Source organism: Nelumbo lutea, chromosome 3 (assembly GCF_056320005.1).
Source record: "Nelumbo lutea isolate HS-2025 chromosome 3, American lotus-T2T, whole genome shotgun sequence".
NCBI classification, from domain to species: Eukaryota; Viridiplantae; Streptophyta; class Magnoliopsida; order Proteales; family Nelumbonaceae; genus Nelumbo; species Nelumbo lutea.
In genome coordinates this window covers 11,540,941-11,557,498 of record NC_142686.1, presented here as the reverse complement: position 1 = coordinate 11,557,498, position 16,558 = coordinate 11,540,941, and the positions used below count along the sequence as shown (strand labels likewise).

The 16,558-nt window shown below is 34.8% G+C and overlaps 1 protein-coding gene across 1 annotated transcript; it reads right to left on the bottom strand.

Annotated features, from left to right (window-relative positions):
• Positions 1 to 1,828, bottom strand: OTP43 (Pentatricopeptide repeat (PPR) superfamily protein). Its single transcript, XM_088974613.1, has one exon. It carries the CDS (start codon positions 1,659 to 1,661, stop codon positions 138 to 140), a length of 1,524 nt encoding a protein of 507 aa, XP_088830739.1. The 5' UTR covers positions 1,662 to 1,828; the 3' UTR covers positions 1 to 137.
• Positions 1,829 to 16,558: the final 14,730 nt, after the last annotated feature.

The window sequence follows — 16,558 nt, the reverse complement described above, 5'->3', positions numbered from 1 at the left end:
TGATCAATTCTCAACTCAAACTGAAATTCATTATTCTCACTTCCCCTTACTAAAATAATTTATAAATTAAACGTTTCATTCAGCGATGTTTATACATCAACATACAACAAGGGATGTCAGGGCCCCTTATCTGAGCTTCACAACTTGAATTCTCGAGGAAGACGACGGAGCCTGCTCTGCACCCTCAGAATCTCTTTTGCAAAGCCTTGATTCCCAGTGAGCAGAAGCCCATTCAAGACTCGATTGAAAGTGAACTTTCTTGGAATAAATCCTTTATCCACCATCTCCATCAATAGCCTCCCTGCTACCAGCAAATCATCCGATCTCTTCCTTACAAACATGGCACCTATTAAGATGTTGTAGGTATCCAAATTCGGCAAGCAAGCCCCACCGCCCATCTTACCGAATACATCCAAACCCTTCTCAAGCTCTCCAGCATCACACAAATAACGGATGACAACATTGTACGTCTGTACATTGGGCTCGCATTGATCATCATCCTTCATTCTTTCCATGAACTCCATGGCCCTATCCATTTCACCAGCATGGCATAGTCCTCTAATTATCACAGTATAAGTTGTTGCATTGGGCACATAACCCTTCTTCGCCATTTCGTCGAATACCGCAAGTGCATTCTCGACGTTGTCCTTCTTACACAGAACTTGAACCAAAGCATTGTAGGTAGCAACCGAAGGAAGACAACCCTCTCCAATCATCCCCCTGAAAACTCTACGAGCCTTCTCTACCTCGCCCGCCACGCCAAACCCGTGAACTACAGTAGTGTAAGTAACCACATCAAGCTCACACCCTCTCTTCTTCATCTGAGTAAAGAACTGCCAAGCTTCCTTAAGCTGCCCAGCCCTGAAAAACCCTTTGAGCAAAATGTTATACGTCGCCAGGGAAGGAGTCAATCCCCTCTCCACCATCTCCTTGAGTGTCTCCAACGCCTTGGGTGTTCTCTTAATCAAACACCAACCGTTCGCAATTATGTTATAAGTGATAGTGTCAGCTCTGAACCTCCGGTTGAAGACCTTAAAGAGCGAGTGAGCCATCTCGACCCTCTTGGACTTGCAGAGGACATCGAGGAACATATTGAACGAGGGCAAATCCTGAGGGCAACCATGCTCGTGCATCGACAAGAAAATCTTAACAGACCGATCGGCCTTGCCGGCGGCAACGTACCTCTCCGTGATAATGGCGAAGGTTTTGGGGGTGGGACCGAGGCGGCGGCGACGCATGCGGGAGAGGAGGGTCCAAAGGGTCTTGTAGTCTCGAAGTCGGCCGGCGATGTCGATGGCGTAGTCGAAGGTGGAGGTGGAATGTTGGTAGGTGGGGTGGCGGTCGAGAGATTCGAAGAACCGGAGGGCTTTGGGACCGTGGTTCCAGAGGCGTTTGAGGACAGCGTCGACAAGATGGGTGGACCAATGGACGCCGCTGCATTTTTCTAGGGTGAGGGCTAGGGTTTCAGTGTTGTCGTTGAGGATGAGTTGAGCAATGAAAAGGGGGTCTTCTGACTGTAAGGAGGAGGAGGAGGAGGAGGTTTTGTTGGGTTGGCTGTGAGACAAGCGTTTGGGTTGAAGAAGAAGAAGAAGTAAACGTAGATGAAGACGGGTGATTTTGGCGGGTGAGGAAGTTGTTGATCCGAAGAGATGATGGAACATCACAGAGATCAACAGTAATAAGTTCGTAATTTAACGGGGGTTGGGGTTGAGAATGAATGTCATCACATCAGTTGATATAGGAATATAGGATGGGAGACTGCCGACTGGAAGTGAGTGATCGACACTTGACAAACACGCTCCCTCCTCGGCTACTAACAATAGAAAACATAGACATCAACCTTGTACTTCTTCTACGTATTCATTCTCATTTAAATTAATCATTTTTATTTCATTCAATTTCATCTCATTAATTTTTATATTTAAGTCATTGATTCTCATTTTTTAGCATTAAATCCTATAATTAAAGTCATTTTTATCAATTAATTCTACTAATTAGATTTATATCCAATATTTTTAAAAGTGTGATAAATAAGAGTTATTATTGTATACAAAAAATATAAAAACATAGAAAATTTTGGACATATAAATTATTATCATCATTTAAAATTGCCATATACAAAGCAAATATATATTTATTAGTATAATAAAATATATACCAAAATTTTAGATAAATAAAAAATATTTAAATTACCACTAAGTTTTTTGTCAGTTGGCAAATTCTTCCCCTCTGATATGAAGTACATATTATCTACTTGGCAAGAATTTTTTCATTGTTCAATTATGAAAATGTCCACTTTTTTTTTTTTTTAAAAAAAAGACATAAGTTAGGATCATATCTAATCTACCCCTTCTAAAACCCCAAATAGTTGTCCTACATGGGGTACTGGCCTTTATTTCTCAATATGTCCTACAAATCCCCTATAAAATAACATTTTTAAATATCAAAAATTTAAAATTTCCTTAGTAAAACCAGTCCTGACCCCATTGACAACCTAATCTCAAAATGTACTCTGGACTCTATGTAACATGAGTGATCTGGGAAAAAAGATAAGCTGAATACAATAGCTGTTCAGCAGATTGTGGAATCAATAATAAAATTCTATGCTGGTAATAAAATATATAGAACCCACAACCATTTAATTTATCACTGGTATGGGGCATTATCATTGATTTCACAGTCCACTTAACAATCATCATGTTTAGCTAATCCAACTTAGTGGTTTGGTTATGAATAATGGCTGCAACTAGATTGGACAAAATCAGATATGTCTTAGATTCAAATTGGATGTCTTAATATTTGAATTCAAATCAAATCTTATCTATTGAATTTAGATCAATGTTGAATTGAATTCAGATTGATTTTGGTTAATAAATTAAATGACTAAACTTTCTCTTATAACCATGGATGGGTGAGACAAAATGAGAAAAATTAAAGAAGAAAAGAAAAATAAATTAAAACATGATTAGAGTTAGAGATGCTGCAATGGAAAGGAGGCTAAAGTCTAAAAGACTAGAACAGGAGGTATTGTCTTGGAAAAAATGCTCACAGGATTATGGTGGCCGGCCACCATGTGGATTGTGGAGGCGGCTGGTAAAGTTGGGAAAATAGGGAACTCAGAGCATTGGAGACACAGGTCAAAGAGTGATGAATAATATATATTGTTCACCATTCAGTCTCAAACGCACACAAAATAATTAAAAAAGAGTTCAACCCTTTCTCAACCTTTGTAAATGTGATGGGGATACTAACACAATACCATCTTTGGAACTAAAATCATTATCATAATACCTCTAATAACTACTCTCCAATCCTTCATTATTCTCTTCTAACATTGTCAAATTATTAATGCTGCTTACATTGCCTTAATGTTGATTGGATGATAGAGATATGGCAACCCTAGACCATCAATATAAGGGTGTCTAGCGTCCTTGGCTCCTTTCGCATATCTGCAATGTTAGATGTAGCTGGCCTTTCCGTTATCGAAAGACTATGTTTAAATAATTAGATATAGAAACAATAATTGTTTTTTTTTTTGTTAAAAGACTTAGGCCCCATTTGGTTTAAAGGATTAGGGGTCTGGAATTAGAATCAGAATAGTCTATTCCAATTCCAACTGAAATCTCATTCCTGTTGATTCCAATTCTCATTCTTATTCCTGTCTGAATCAAACAGACTATGGGAATAGACCATTCCGAATCTGATTTCGATAGCAAACCAAACAGACCCTTAATCATATCTTGAATTTTCATAAATTGACTTGAACATACTCTAAGTTTTTCTAATAGACTTAAAGATACCTTATGGACTGACCTTATCCCCATCTCCCTAATTTGCACAGTTGGTTGGATACCACATACCCTGTTGGAGATTATATGAGTCCATTATAAATGGACCAGGTCTAATCCAATTCAATGAATATTTTTTATCATTTTGGACCGGTCCAATTTAATCTTTGGACTGCCCAACCTGTTCAAATTTGTTTTGATTCAGATTGGTTTCAACTCAAATCCGGTTCATTGACTCCTATATTCTTGTCTTATATCAATGGATCAGATATTGGCTTAATCCAACTCAATCCAATATAAATTTATTATAGATGGACCAGGTCCAATTCAATCTAATAAATATTTTGGACTGAATTATTCCAATCCATTGTCTTTTTTGTCTATCCAATCTGTCCAAATTGATTTTGGACTGGGCGAAGTCCAATCCAAAACCGGTCAATTGACACCCTTACCAGAGATCACCACATCACACTCTCCAGTGCTTCACTAGAGCTTCACTTGTGAAGTAATTAAACAAGGGTGTAACAAGGTACAACGGAAAGAAAGCAATCCAAATTTCATGAATGTTGTTTTTCTGCATATCATCATCTAATTCAATTATTTATTAAGTGTAACAACAAATATTTAGCCTATCGATTACAGATTGAAGAACCCCAACTAAAATTCAAAGAATAAATGAAACCCAAATGCAGAATTTCAACACAACCCAAACCCAAATGATTCTCTTGGATTAAATAAGATCATATAAAAAAAATCCTAAACCTGTAAAATGGAAAAGATGAATTGCGCATCAGATAGTTATAAGTAGAACAACCAAGTGAAACAAAAATCCAAGTATAAATAAGGAAAAGGCTCAAGGTAAAATAATATTGATATATTTAATGAAAATAAACTTTTAGCTCTTTCTTAGATCAATCAAAGCCAAGTCGACAAGCTTATTGGGTCTCGTGTTCTTCAAACTTTCATTTGACTCCATCCCAAACGATGAAGATCTATCCATCAAATCACTAAAGTCGTGCATCCTTTCCTACAAAATTTCCCCCCATTACAACACTAATAGGTGATGATTGAACCTCTGAACCCTCAAAGAAATAGGGGCCAACAGAGAAACTCCTAAAATGATTGCTCCCCATTAATCTCCTCTTCCCCTTCTCATCGTTTCATTGTTGGATTCCTCAAACTTTCCAGAATCAATATCCACCGGAAGCCTACCGTCAAAGAAGATGGATACATTTTATGTCTACAGGGCAATGGAGTTTTATTGTAGTGAAGGTGGTGTCTCAAGGTAAAAAGGTTAAAAACCACCATGCTTCACTTGTCAACGAAGGGAAAATTTGTATTTTTATTCAAATAGTATAGGATAACGGTGGAAAGATACATTTAAGTCAATTTAGGGAATGTGCCTTTTACCCAATTAACTTGGCTAGATCAGGACTGTAATTTCAGCCCATTCCGGCCCATAACCCCGGTCAGGCTGGGCCACTCATTCTTTTGTCTTTCATTTTCTTTCAAATTTTCAACACATCCAATCCAAAATGAATGAATAAATGTATTTTGATAGAAGTGCTTTTATAAAAGTACTTCTACAAAAGTGCTTTCATAAAAGAACTTCGATAAAAGCACGTACATAAAATACTTTTATAAAATCACATCTATAAAGTGCTTTTGTGTTTTTGTAAAAGTGCTTTTGTAAAAGTACTTCCGTAAAAGTACTTTTGTAAAAGTGCTTTCATAAAAGTACTTTTAGAAAAGTGATTTCATAAAAGTGCTTTCGTAAAAATACTTTTACAAAAGTGCTTTTGTAAAAGTAATTTATAAAGGTGCTTTCATAAAAGTTCTTTCCTAAAAATACTTTACTTCGTAAAAATAATTTTTCATAAAATTACTTTTATATAAGTGTCATTGTAAAAGGGTTATAATTGGTATTCTAAAAATTTATGGGGGACAATTATGGGAGAACAAATTGAATAAGTGCTTATTGTATGAACACTTAAAAAAAGCTAAAAATTGGGATTAAAAAATAAGCCCTTATTTTTTAAATAAGCACTTATTTTTAAGCACTCCCCAACATGGCCTAAATATGCCCACAATTTATAGTTATATGCATTTTGTGGATTTTGATAAAAGAGTTAACACTAGTTATTATACATGTTTAGGTTTTATTTGTCTATAGTACAAATGAAATAAATGGGTGCAATTTTGGCTCACTTCTATTTTAGACTTTACTTTGTTTTTTTGGGTTTGGGAGGAGAGAAATTGGAATTAAAATTTAATGGACATTTTATACGAGAGGAAATCAAAGTAGGAGGGAGGTTGTTTGTTTGGGAGCAATGGAATAGGAAGTAAAATGACCTTGTCGCCAATGTATGAGAGATAGTAACTAGGAAGGGAGTTGAAATCTTATATCAATTTTTGGGTTACAACATTTGCAATGTTAATGAGTGCAAATGAGGCAAGAACTACTATTTTGTATCAAATAGGGATACAAATCATTACAAATTTAACCAAATGTTGTTTTACATTTGATTTGAATTTACACTGCAAACAAATGGAAGCCTAGGTACATATGCATAATGGTGGGAAGGTATGATTTGTGCTCAGTAAGGATGTAAGTTCGTGGGGGGAAGCTGCGGCTATTGAAGCTCATGTGTTTGCAGCCAAAGTTTAGTAGGATTTGTGTCATCACTGGATTCATTAAGAGGTATCGAATACCCACCATGAAGTATAAGAAATATCCTCGAAGAATGCCATTCTGTGTCAGAACTTCAATCTTACCATTTTTTTAGTGCTTGCTTATAGGTGTCAATGAACCGCTTTTGAATTAGACCCCGTCCATCCAAAAGTAATTTGCATGGATTGGACGGACCAACAATATATATTGGATTTTATCAATTTAATTCAAAATATTTATTAAATTGGATTATACCTGGTCTATCCTTAATAAATTTATATTAGATTGGGTTAGATTAAGTCAATATCTGGTCCATTGATATAAGATAAGAATGTTAGTGCCAACGGATCGGGGTTTGAGCTGAAACCAATCTAAATTAAAATGAATTTGAACATATTGAACGGCCCAAACATTAAATTCAACCGATCCAAAATTATCCAAAATATTTATTTGATTGGATTGAACATAGTTCATTTGTAATATCTCACATTGGACTGGATCGAATTGGACCAAATCTAGTCCAATTGACACCCCTACTTATAGAGAAGCAAATAGTGTGGTAGACTGGTTAGCAAATTTGGGTTATACTAGGTCTAAAGTGTGTAATAGCCTTCCAATGTGGCAGTTCAATTGGTTGTCTTTGTAATGCTTGGTGAAGGGTTATCCCCTGTGGTGTGTATCCCCTACGAAGTGTCTATTAGTATTTGAACTTCAATATTTAGCGGTAAAGATCTTTTATAATTATTAATGTTTTAAATATCAAATAAAATATATTTTTATATATAATTTTTTATTTTTATAAAATATTTTTTCTCAAAATTGAGTTCGAGCCGAGTTCGAGCTTATGAATTTTTTATTCGAGCCGAGCTTGAGCTCAAGGTTCTAGCTCAATTTGGACAATATATAGTGATTGTTTCAACAATTTTGCCTTAGGCTCAGTTTGGAAAGAGTATAAATGCAAACATGTACAGTGTAAATACATACAAAATACATAGTTTTATACTTTATATATTTGTATTTGTACTCCTTCCAAACTGAGCCTTATGCTGCGTTTGGTTGCAGTGCAATTTCATTTGCACTAGTACAAATGCATGTGAGTGCAAATGAAAATGCAAATTCTCATTTCATTTTATTGGGGATTTTACTTTATTCTGCTTCATGTCTTAGTTTACTTCATTTATATTACAATCAAACAAAATAAGCTAAAATTTGAAATAAAAATGGGTCAAAATTTGCACTATCATGATTTTGCACCAGCGCATATTTATTTGCATTGCAACCAAAAACAGCCTAAGGAATGAAAGTGATAGAAACAATTAGTTGAAGGGTTCAACTATGATAACGAAAAAACTTGTAATCATAAACTAGTGTCATAAAAGTGTAACCTTCCTCCTTAGTTCGATTTGTACCAAATATTGCTGCCCATAGTGTGGAACATCATGAACTTGGTCTCTACATAGCACACATACTTGGTCTCTAACTCCATTCTTAGAACAGTTATTATAATTTGAACCGAGTTATGGAGTGCAGTTAGCCTTGGGCTTTTCTAAAAAAAAAAGAAAAAAAAAACAGATTTATCAAAATTCATCAAGGTGCTGGGGGAGCTTTATTGTCAAAACAGTTCAATATTATATCTTTCCACTAGCATAGTTTTCTTTTTCATATTTGAAAAATAAAATTAAGTTAAAAAAATGAAAACACAAATCCTAATGACAAAACCTGATAATTTATAAAAATAAAATAACAATACTAGTAGACCTGTTCATGGGCCGGGCCGGTCCGGGCTTAGGCCAGGCTTTGACTCTTTATTAACAAAAAAATTGTTAGGCCCGAGCCCGAGCCTGGCTCGACCAATGGGCCTACAACTTGGGCCCAAGCGCAGCCCTGATAAAAAACCCGAAGCCCGACCTAATAAAGGAAATTCAAAATTTTTTCTATTCAAATAGACATTATCTATTTTAATTCAGATGTTTTTTTCCCCTATTTAAATGAACAATGGGCCTCCAAGTGAATCAACAACTTTCTCAAATTAAAAAATTTATTCAAATGGACATCACATAGGGTTTTTACTTAGGTTTAATTGTAAGGGCGGATTTACTTAGGTTTAACTATAGGTCGGGCCGAACTATTTTGACAAAACCCGAATCCGGCTCGAATTTTATGCGGACCGGGCTTTTTGGCCTGAGGTTAAGCCTGTGGGCCAAAAAGCCTGTTCAAACCCGTTCGAGAGTCGATCCGGGTCGGGCCGGCCCATCAACAGGTCTAAATACTAGCTATTCCAGTTTGACGCTCATTTTAATTTGGTTAACAAAAATAATTCCATTGGAAAAGCATTGAGCCCGAAGACCCAATAGTACAATTTGTATCAAGCTTCAATTCCTTAGCCCAGCCCACAGAGCTGCTTGGATTGACGAAAATCGCGAAACAAAACCTAAAAGATCACTGTTTATCTCCTTAACCAGTGTTAGAATGCAAACATGTAAGAGTAGTTGGTATGAGACAATAATATCTTAAAATAATAATAATAATAATAATAATAATAATAATAATAATAATAATTTCAAAGGGTTTCATTTAACTCGCACATGTGCTAGGAAACTGACATCAGGCCCCATTCTTTAATTCCAATATAATATGCCCCTGAGATCATTGGAGTTGATGTTATCTAATCGTTGACAAAGTAATCCATCCATATCATTCGATGGTCAGGTCAGCATTATCTCGGGGTGATCATTAAAAACTTATGAAACTGAACCAAAAAATTTGGTTAACTGAATTGATTCAGTTTCGATAAACCAATATGACAAATCGGAAGTAAACCAATTCATATGTGTTTTTTTCATATGTATTATGTATTAAATATATATATATATATATGCCTTATATTTATAATTTATAATATAATATATTGCATATATGTCTAATATTTATGTAATATAATTATATATTTATTTATAATATATATTATTGAGGATTTAAAAAAAAAAAAAAACCGAAGAATTGAATCCATAAAAAACTGAACCGATCAATCAGTTAACCGATTGAGTTCAGTTCAATTTCGATTTTTGGTTTTGCAAAACCAGTTATACCAAATTCGGTTAAAAAAAAGTGCTATAATTCGATTAATCAAACCGTCAGCACCCCTAAGATTATCTGTTCCGAGAAGTAATCGCACGGACTGTTTGGTGGTCTGATCTGTTCTATTCAAGTTGGACCTACAGTCCGGCAGGTTTATCTGATTGATCAGCTGAACCAGGTTAGCCGGCTGAACTCCGAGTAAATCCGGTTTAATGGGCCCTTAGGTTGTGAATTGTGACATGGCGGACACTGGAAGAGACTAGAGCTTGATTATGAGTCCAAACTCCAAAGTGGTCCACCTGTCGAGTTCGGTCCGGCTTTTAAGCATCGAATTTCTGAAAGAGAGCTACAGACAGAAGGAGGTGACTGTATATTCTTTAACTTGTTAATGGGGCCCCGCCCCCGCCCCCGCCCCCCTCTAGGTCTAGTCTCTACTGAACTGAAAAACTCTTGTCAAAAAGAGAGTAAAACCAATTTGGAGATGGGGTGCGACATCCTTGTCTCTTGGATGTGAAGCCAACGTCAGATTCTTAGAGATTAGGCAGTCCGTCGTTCTCCAGTCCCTGACGTCTCAGACAAGCCTCTTAATGGTTGTTTGGTGCCAAGCTCCCGGTTCTCACTGCAGAAATTCGATGCCTCTCTGAAATGCAGTTTTCAACCAACTTACTGAATCCACCCAGCCCACTAAAATCTAGAAACTGCCTTCTCCGGTCAACTTACTTGGGACTCAGCCTGCAAGGTCCCTCCCTCTCCCAACCCAACACAATGGAAATGTGAAACTGAGAAAGAAAGGACACAAAAACAATTATCTATGTTACTGAAATGTTTAGAAAGATTATGAAACTTGTTATAAGTTATTGTTTTCAATTATATTAATGTTTTGGTATAATAAAGATGCAGAGAAGAAAACAAAGGAGATTTGTTGATAAAGGGTGTCCAAAATAATGTTAGGTAGTAAGAAGGATTTAAAAGACAGAGAGAGAGAGAGAGACATCTAACAATGGGTAAATCATAAATGGCTGATTAATTTCTGAATCATGGATTTTTTTTTGTAGAGCAGAAAGTGCTACGCTTAGAGGTGTAAATTGAGCTGTACCGGCCCAGCCTGTGCAAAGTGTGAGTCGAGCCATGGATAGGGCCAAGTTATGTTTTTTTTTAGTTGAAAAAATAATAAAAATTTTAACGTAAATTAATAAAATAGACAAACAAATTAAAAAATTTTTAAAATTTTATTTTATATGAATTTTGATGTATACAATTATTTATATGTGCAACAAGAAAATGAAATAGTATAATAAAAATGAAAATAAAATTATATATATATATATATGGGTTGTGCTGGCACATGGGCTTTGGGCGTCACGACCCACTCAATTGGGTCATACTGTGTCAGCCCATTGGCTTGGAAACCCAAGCCTAGCACGACCCAACCCATTGCGCTGTGCTGGACCGTGGGCAGTACGAACCAATTTACCCATCTAGGTAAAGCTATAAAAATGGGTCGTGCAGTCCGCACAAGGTGTGGGTTTTGCTGGGCCAGCACGGCATGGCCCGCGTGCGGCCCGGGCAAAGTGCAGGACATGCCTCCCTCCCCTAGGATAATTTGGGGAGTCGGCCTGGCACGGCCCACAGCTTGAGTTCGTGCCATGCCATGGGCCTAGGCTATGCCAAGTTGGCCATAGGTCAAGCCTTGGGCCTGGGCTGAACCGGGCCAAACTTTTTCTTTTGTTATTTTTTTTTTAATTTTTTGCTAAGGAAAACTAAAATACTTAACTTTCCTTTGGGAACTAATTGAAAAAAATAAGAAATCTAACGAAGAAACTAAAAAAATACCCAACCAAATACAATGTCAAAGACTTAGTGGACAACAAATTGGAAAAAATAGGAATTTTATTTCATTTAAATTTGAATGATACAATGGTCAAATGAATGAAATATGGAAAATGGAATAAATTAATAAAATATAAAAAGTATATATAGTTACAAATTGAAAATAAAAATATACATTGTTGAAAAAATATCAAGTAATTTAAATAAAATCAAAACAAAATTTACAATAAATTGAAAGAATTCTATACAACTATTGAGTATACAAAAAATATTGACTCCACCATTTTCTTTAAATTCCACTTGCACCTCCATCTCCATGATTTTGATCATTTGCTTCAGGTGAAACATCAAGTGTAGTGTCATGCCCTTCTTTGTCTTGTAATTTATCTTAAGCATCCAACCAATTTTTAAATTAGATGCACATCTCCAGATTTTCATCACCCGTGCAGCTTCTCTTGTCATCCAACACCTTAGTACCTATATTAGAATATGACTGGTGGAATTATAGACACCAAAGAGATTAATATATCACGTGCCATTGCGATAATGACTGGATAATTTTTTTCATGTCCACTCTATCAGGTTAAAAATATTAAAATTATCCATTTCTTCCAAGGTGAAGGAATCATTTAAGCTAGAAAAATTTGCTTGTAAATGAAAATTAAGTTTAGTAAATGAACTTGCTGATGAAGAGGTGGTAGATTTTTGCCTCCTACTTATTAGAAACCAAAATTTTTCTTTTCCACTACCGAAACTAGTTTCAAAAGTGGAAGATGCACTTGTACAAATTGTAGATTTTTTATGCCCTATTATCTCAGATTTATATAAACTATACATTTCAAATAATAAATTATTAATTTCTTATTTTTTATTTTCAAATCCAATATTCATATTTTCACAATATGTTTCAAATAAAATATCTACGCCATCTTTCATAATCCTAGGATTTAATATCGTAGCTAAGAAATAAAGAGGAGAAATGTTCTCCCAATATTTTTTAAATTTATTTTTCACTATTTCAATAGTACTTTTAAATTGTGAATTGTTTCTATATTTTGCAAAATAATCACTAATCATCATTCATTGTTAAGCTAAATTACACAACTAGTTGGGTAATAAACAACCGATAGTTCATTAGTTGCATCATAAAAATGTTTTAAAAAAAATCTTTTATACAAATTGTCATTTCCTAGTCTTCCTCAAATATAATATCATATGGAATTTTTACATTATAAAAATCATTAAGATTTTTTTGTAAGAAGTACAACTTTCTAACATAGCATAAGTAGAATTCCATTCATTTTTAGCATATAATACAAAATGTTTATATTTTAAGCCATAATTTTGACTAAATATTTAAATTCTTGTTTTCTTGCTCCAAAACTTTTAATATATATAATACAATTTCTAATTTTAGAAATAATATTTAAAGCAACCTGAATACATAAGTTTAAGATGTGACATGCACATTTGATATGAAATAATTTACCATTTAAACATGATTTCAATTGTGATTTTAAAATATATATTGTTGAATTAATCATTATTATTAGCATTATCAAAACTAATAGAAAATTGTTTATTGTCAATTCCATAAGAATGTAAAGTATTTAAAATACTTTCAACATTAGTTGGGCTAGTATGTGGCCATTCAAGCTTAGTAAAACTTAAAATTATTTTTTGTAAAATCCAGTTTTCATCAATAAAATGACTGATAATACAAATATAGCTTATATTAAATTTAGAGGTCCAAATATAAGAAGTAATTTCAACTTTAGAATTAAAATTTGATAAAATATAAATTAAATTTTGTTTATATGAATACAAAATTTTTAAAGCATCTTATCTAATAGCATCCCTAGAAACCGTTTTAAATTATAGGCTTATACAATTACGTAAAAATCTTTCAAGTTTAGTATCTTAAGCTAACAAAAATGATTGTTCAACATGTACAATATATTTTGCTAATTCTTGCCTCATTTTTTCTTGAGAATATTTAAAAGTACTAAAAACCCATGCCCAAATTGTGTTTGTATTGTTTCTTTCTCTTATTCTTCTTCTTTTTTCTCATGGGAGAGCAAATGTCTTCCTAAGTGGCCAGTACCACCCTTACTACAAGCGCTCAACCTCATCTACTTTAAATATTTTCCAAACTTAGCTAATCAACTTAGTGGCATTTTTGTTTCTTTCCCCTAGTATTAGTAGTAGGGGTGGAAATTCCATCAATATCAATAGCATCAATATTGGTGCTAACACTATCATGTTGCAACTAAATATCGTCAATGTTGAACATATTGATGTTGAGGAATTAGTTTTGGGAGGAGCCAATCATTTTTTTTAAATTAAAAAAATACAAATTAATTTAATTTCACTTACTTGGATTGCCGGTTCGGAATCTCAACTTGATTTTAATGGTTGAAGCCTCCAAGCCTCCCAAATAATTGAGAATTGGAGAGTAGAGTATATGAGAATGTATGAGAAATTGAGAGAGTATGAGAAGAGAATTCTTGAATTGGTGAGATGAGAATGGTGGAAGATAGGCCTATTAATAAGAATTGAAAATAATTCAATTACCCAAAATACCCTAAAAATTAGCCGTTTTTAATTGTTGAGAGGGGTATTTTGGTTATTATAAAGTTATTTATCACTTTACCTAAATGCCCCCAAACTAGTTGTTATATAGTTGTTGGGGGCATTGTTGTCATTTCCCCCCCCAATGCCAAAATACTTAAATACCCTCTATATGGTTGTTTATAGCTATCGAGGGGGTATTTTTGTAAAAAACCCGAAAAAGCTGAAACTAGCCGTTGGGAGGGGTATCCCAATGGCTAGTTTCTCGGGCAAGCCATGCTTGGCTTGCTTTGGGCTTGTGGGTCATGCCAGCACACAAGTACGTGTTGTGCCGTGACGACGGCCCATGGACATGAAACCCCTAGCTTGACATGACCTTCATTTTGTCAAGCTTCCGGTGGCATGACCCATTTTACAACCCTACCTCTAGCCTACTCAAGCATGTGCATGCCCCTAAAAGTCCAAAAAATAAAGCTAAAAGTAGTTAGGGGTGAGCAAGAAAATCCAAAAGATTGAACCGACTGAAACTATATAAAAAATCAGTTAATTGAACTGGTCGGTTCAATATTTAAAAAATCGACTATACCGGTTCGATTTCATTTAACCAAAATAGAAAATTGATGGTTAACCAAATCGACCGGTATATATATATATATATATATATATATATATATATATATATATATATATATATATATTATGTATTATTATATATATATTTTTTTCTACATTATAAATTAATAAATATGCATTATATATAAAAATTAATATATATATATATTTATTTTATATAATATATAATATATTATTTAAAATATAATATTATATATATTTCTAATGTTTTATTATACATTTATATATATTTTTATAATATGTATTGCAAATTATAAAAAATTGACGAACTGACAAACCAAACCAATGATTAACCAAACCGGTCAACCAACTAACCGATTGAATTTCAGTTATTGGTTTTCCAAAAACTGATAACCTTAATTCGGTTTCAAAAATAATCCCAGGGTTCGATGAGCACCCCTAGAGGTAGTGGAAGAAAAGAAGAATTAGAAAAAAGCATCATTGAAAGCCATGTTAGTCAATCAGCCTGTTGATTGATTAGCTTTCTCATAGATATGACGATAGGTGAGGCCATGATGCAGGAATACACATTCAGCTTTGGACATTCATCAATGGAATTGGGATATGCCTCATAGAGTGCACCTCACACTGACTTTATAGGCACATCCCACCGTGTACTCTGGGAATATCTCCCATGAATAATAACACAAAAATGCAGAAGATGTTTTGAATTCATGGTGGGATGCGCCTGTAAGGTGAGGAGTGCTATATGAGGAGCAGAGTTCACCTGGTTTTTTAAACTGTCGATAACAAGTTTTGAATCTCCCTCGATGCAAGATCACAAAATCTCAAAAATTAAGCACAACCTTATGGGCTTCCCATGCCACCCAAGAAATCTCCATGTGAGAGCATGCCCTGTTGCAAACCTTAATATTAAAATGGAATGGGATCTGCTCCTCACACTTGGATGCCTCTTATGCACATCCACCATGTATTGGAAATATCTTCCATAAAAAAGAACTTACAAATACGGAAGATGTTTCCAATGAATGATAAGATGTGCATGTGAAGCGCCCTAAGTGAGGAGCAGATCCGGTCTCTATTAAAACCCACTAGGGTCCATGCCAGCCTTAAGCAGTATTGCTGTGCTAGGATTGGGTGCCATGTATATGAAAGGGAATGCCCATTTTTACTGAATCTTTGAGTGGTTCCATTATTGAAATTTTCTTTTGTTCCTAGAATTCTTAAATCTAATATTAATTAAACGGTAGGGTTAGGTGTCCAGTATCATAGCCAAGAAAATGACAACATTAATTTCTTTATACTCTTGGTGATATGATATCACATGTCAGGCACAATCTGTATCTTGACTGTTATAGCCTCAAAGATGGCCAGATGGGGCATCAAGCATGGTGTTAGATGAGATACAAACCCCACATAAGAAACATGGGACCCAAGTAGTAAATGCCCTTTAATATCACCCCAGGGCCCAGGCCCAGCTATTCATTCCTCTCCTCCTATCAAACTTAAATATATGGTCCATTTTTCAGTATATTAAAACCTTTTCAAATTTGTTTTTTCCGGTTGATGCCATACAGCAGGGCTTCAATCAGTGACAAATGATGACTAGGTCTTGCACTTGATTGATTGGATTGCAAACTATAACCTATTTGGCTGTTTATAGGGAGATTAGAATTGGTTAATAGAAAATCAGTTCTGCGGTAAAGGGCACTCCATATCTGTGGTCAATGTGTTGTATAGATGGTGGGGTTCCCCCTTGAGTTGAGTGTCTTAAAATGCAATTTTCTTATCACATTTATCATTTTGGTATCGTGCATCTTCACTCGACTTGAATTAATTTGACAGATTATGTTTTTTTAATCCAATTCCTAACCGGGTCGGTCCGATACCGGAAAGTCATGATATCTGAAAATGTGTTAGTTACCCAATTAATAGGTATCTTCAGGAACACCGGGGAGGGTGATTGGTCAAACAAACTTCAAGGCTCTTCCCTTCCGATATCATACTTTTCCGGTATCATAGATTT

What these genes read in the sequence shown, in the direction of transcription:
- OTP43 (XM_088974613.1), bottom strand. Translation starts at nt 1,661, where the DNA reads ATGTTCCATCATCTCTTCGGATCAACAACTTCCTCACCCGCCAAAATC.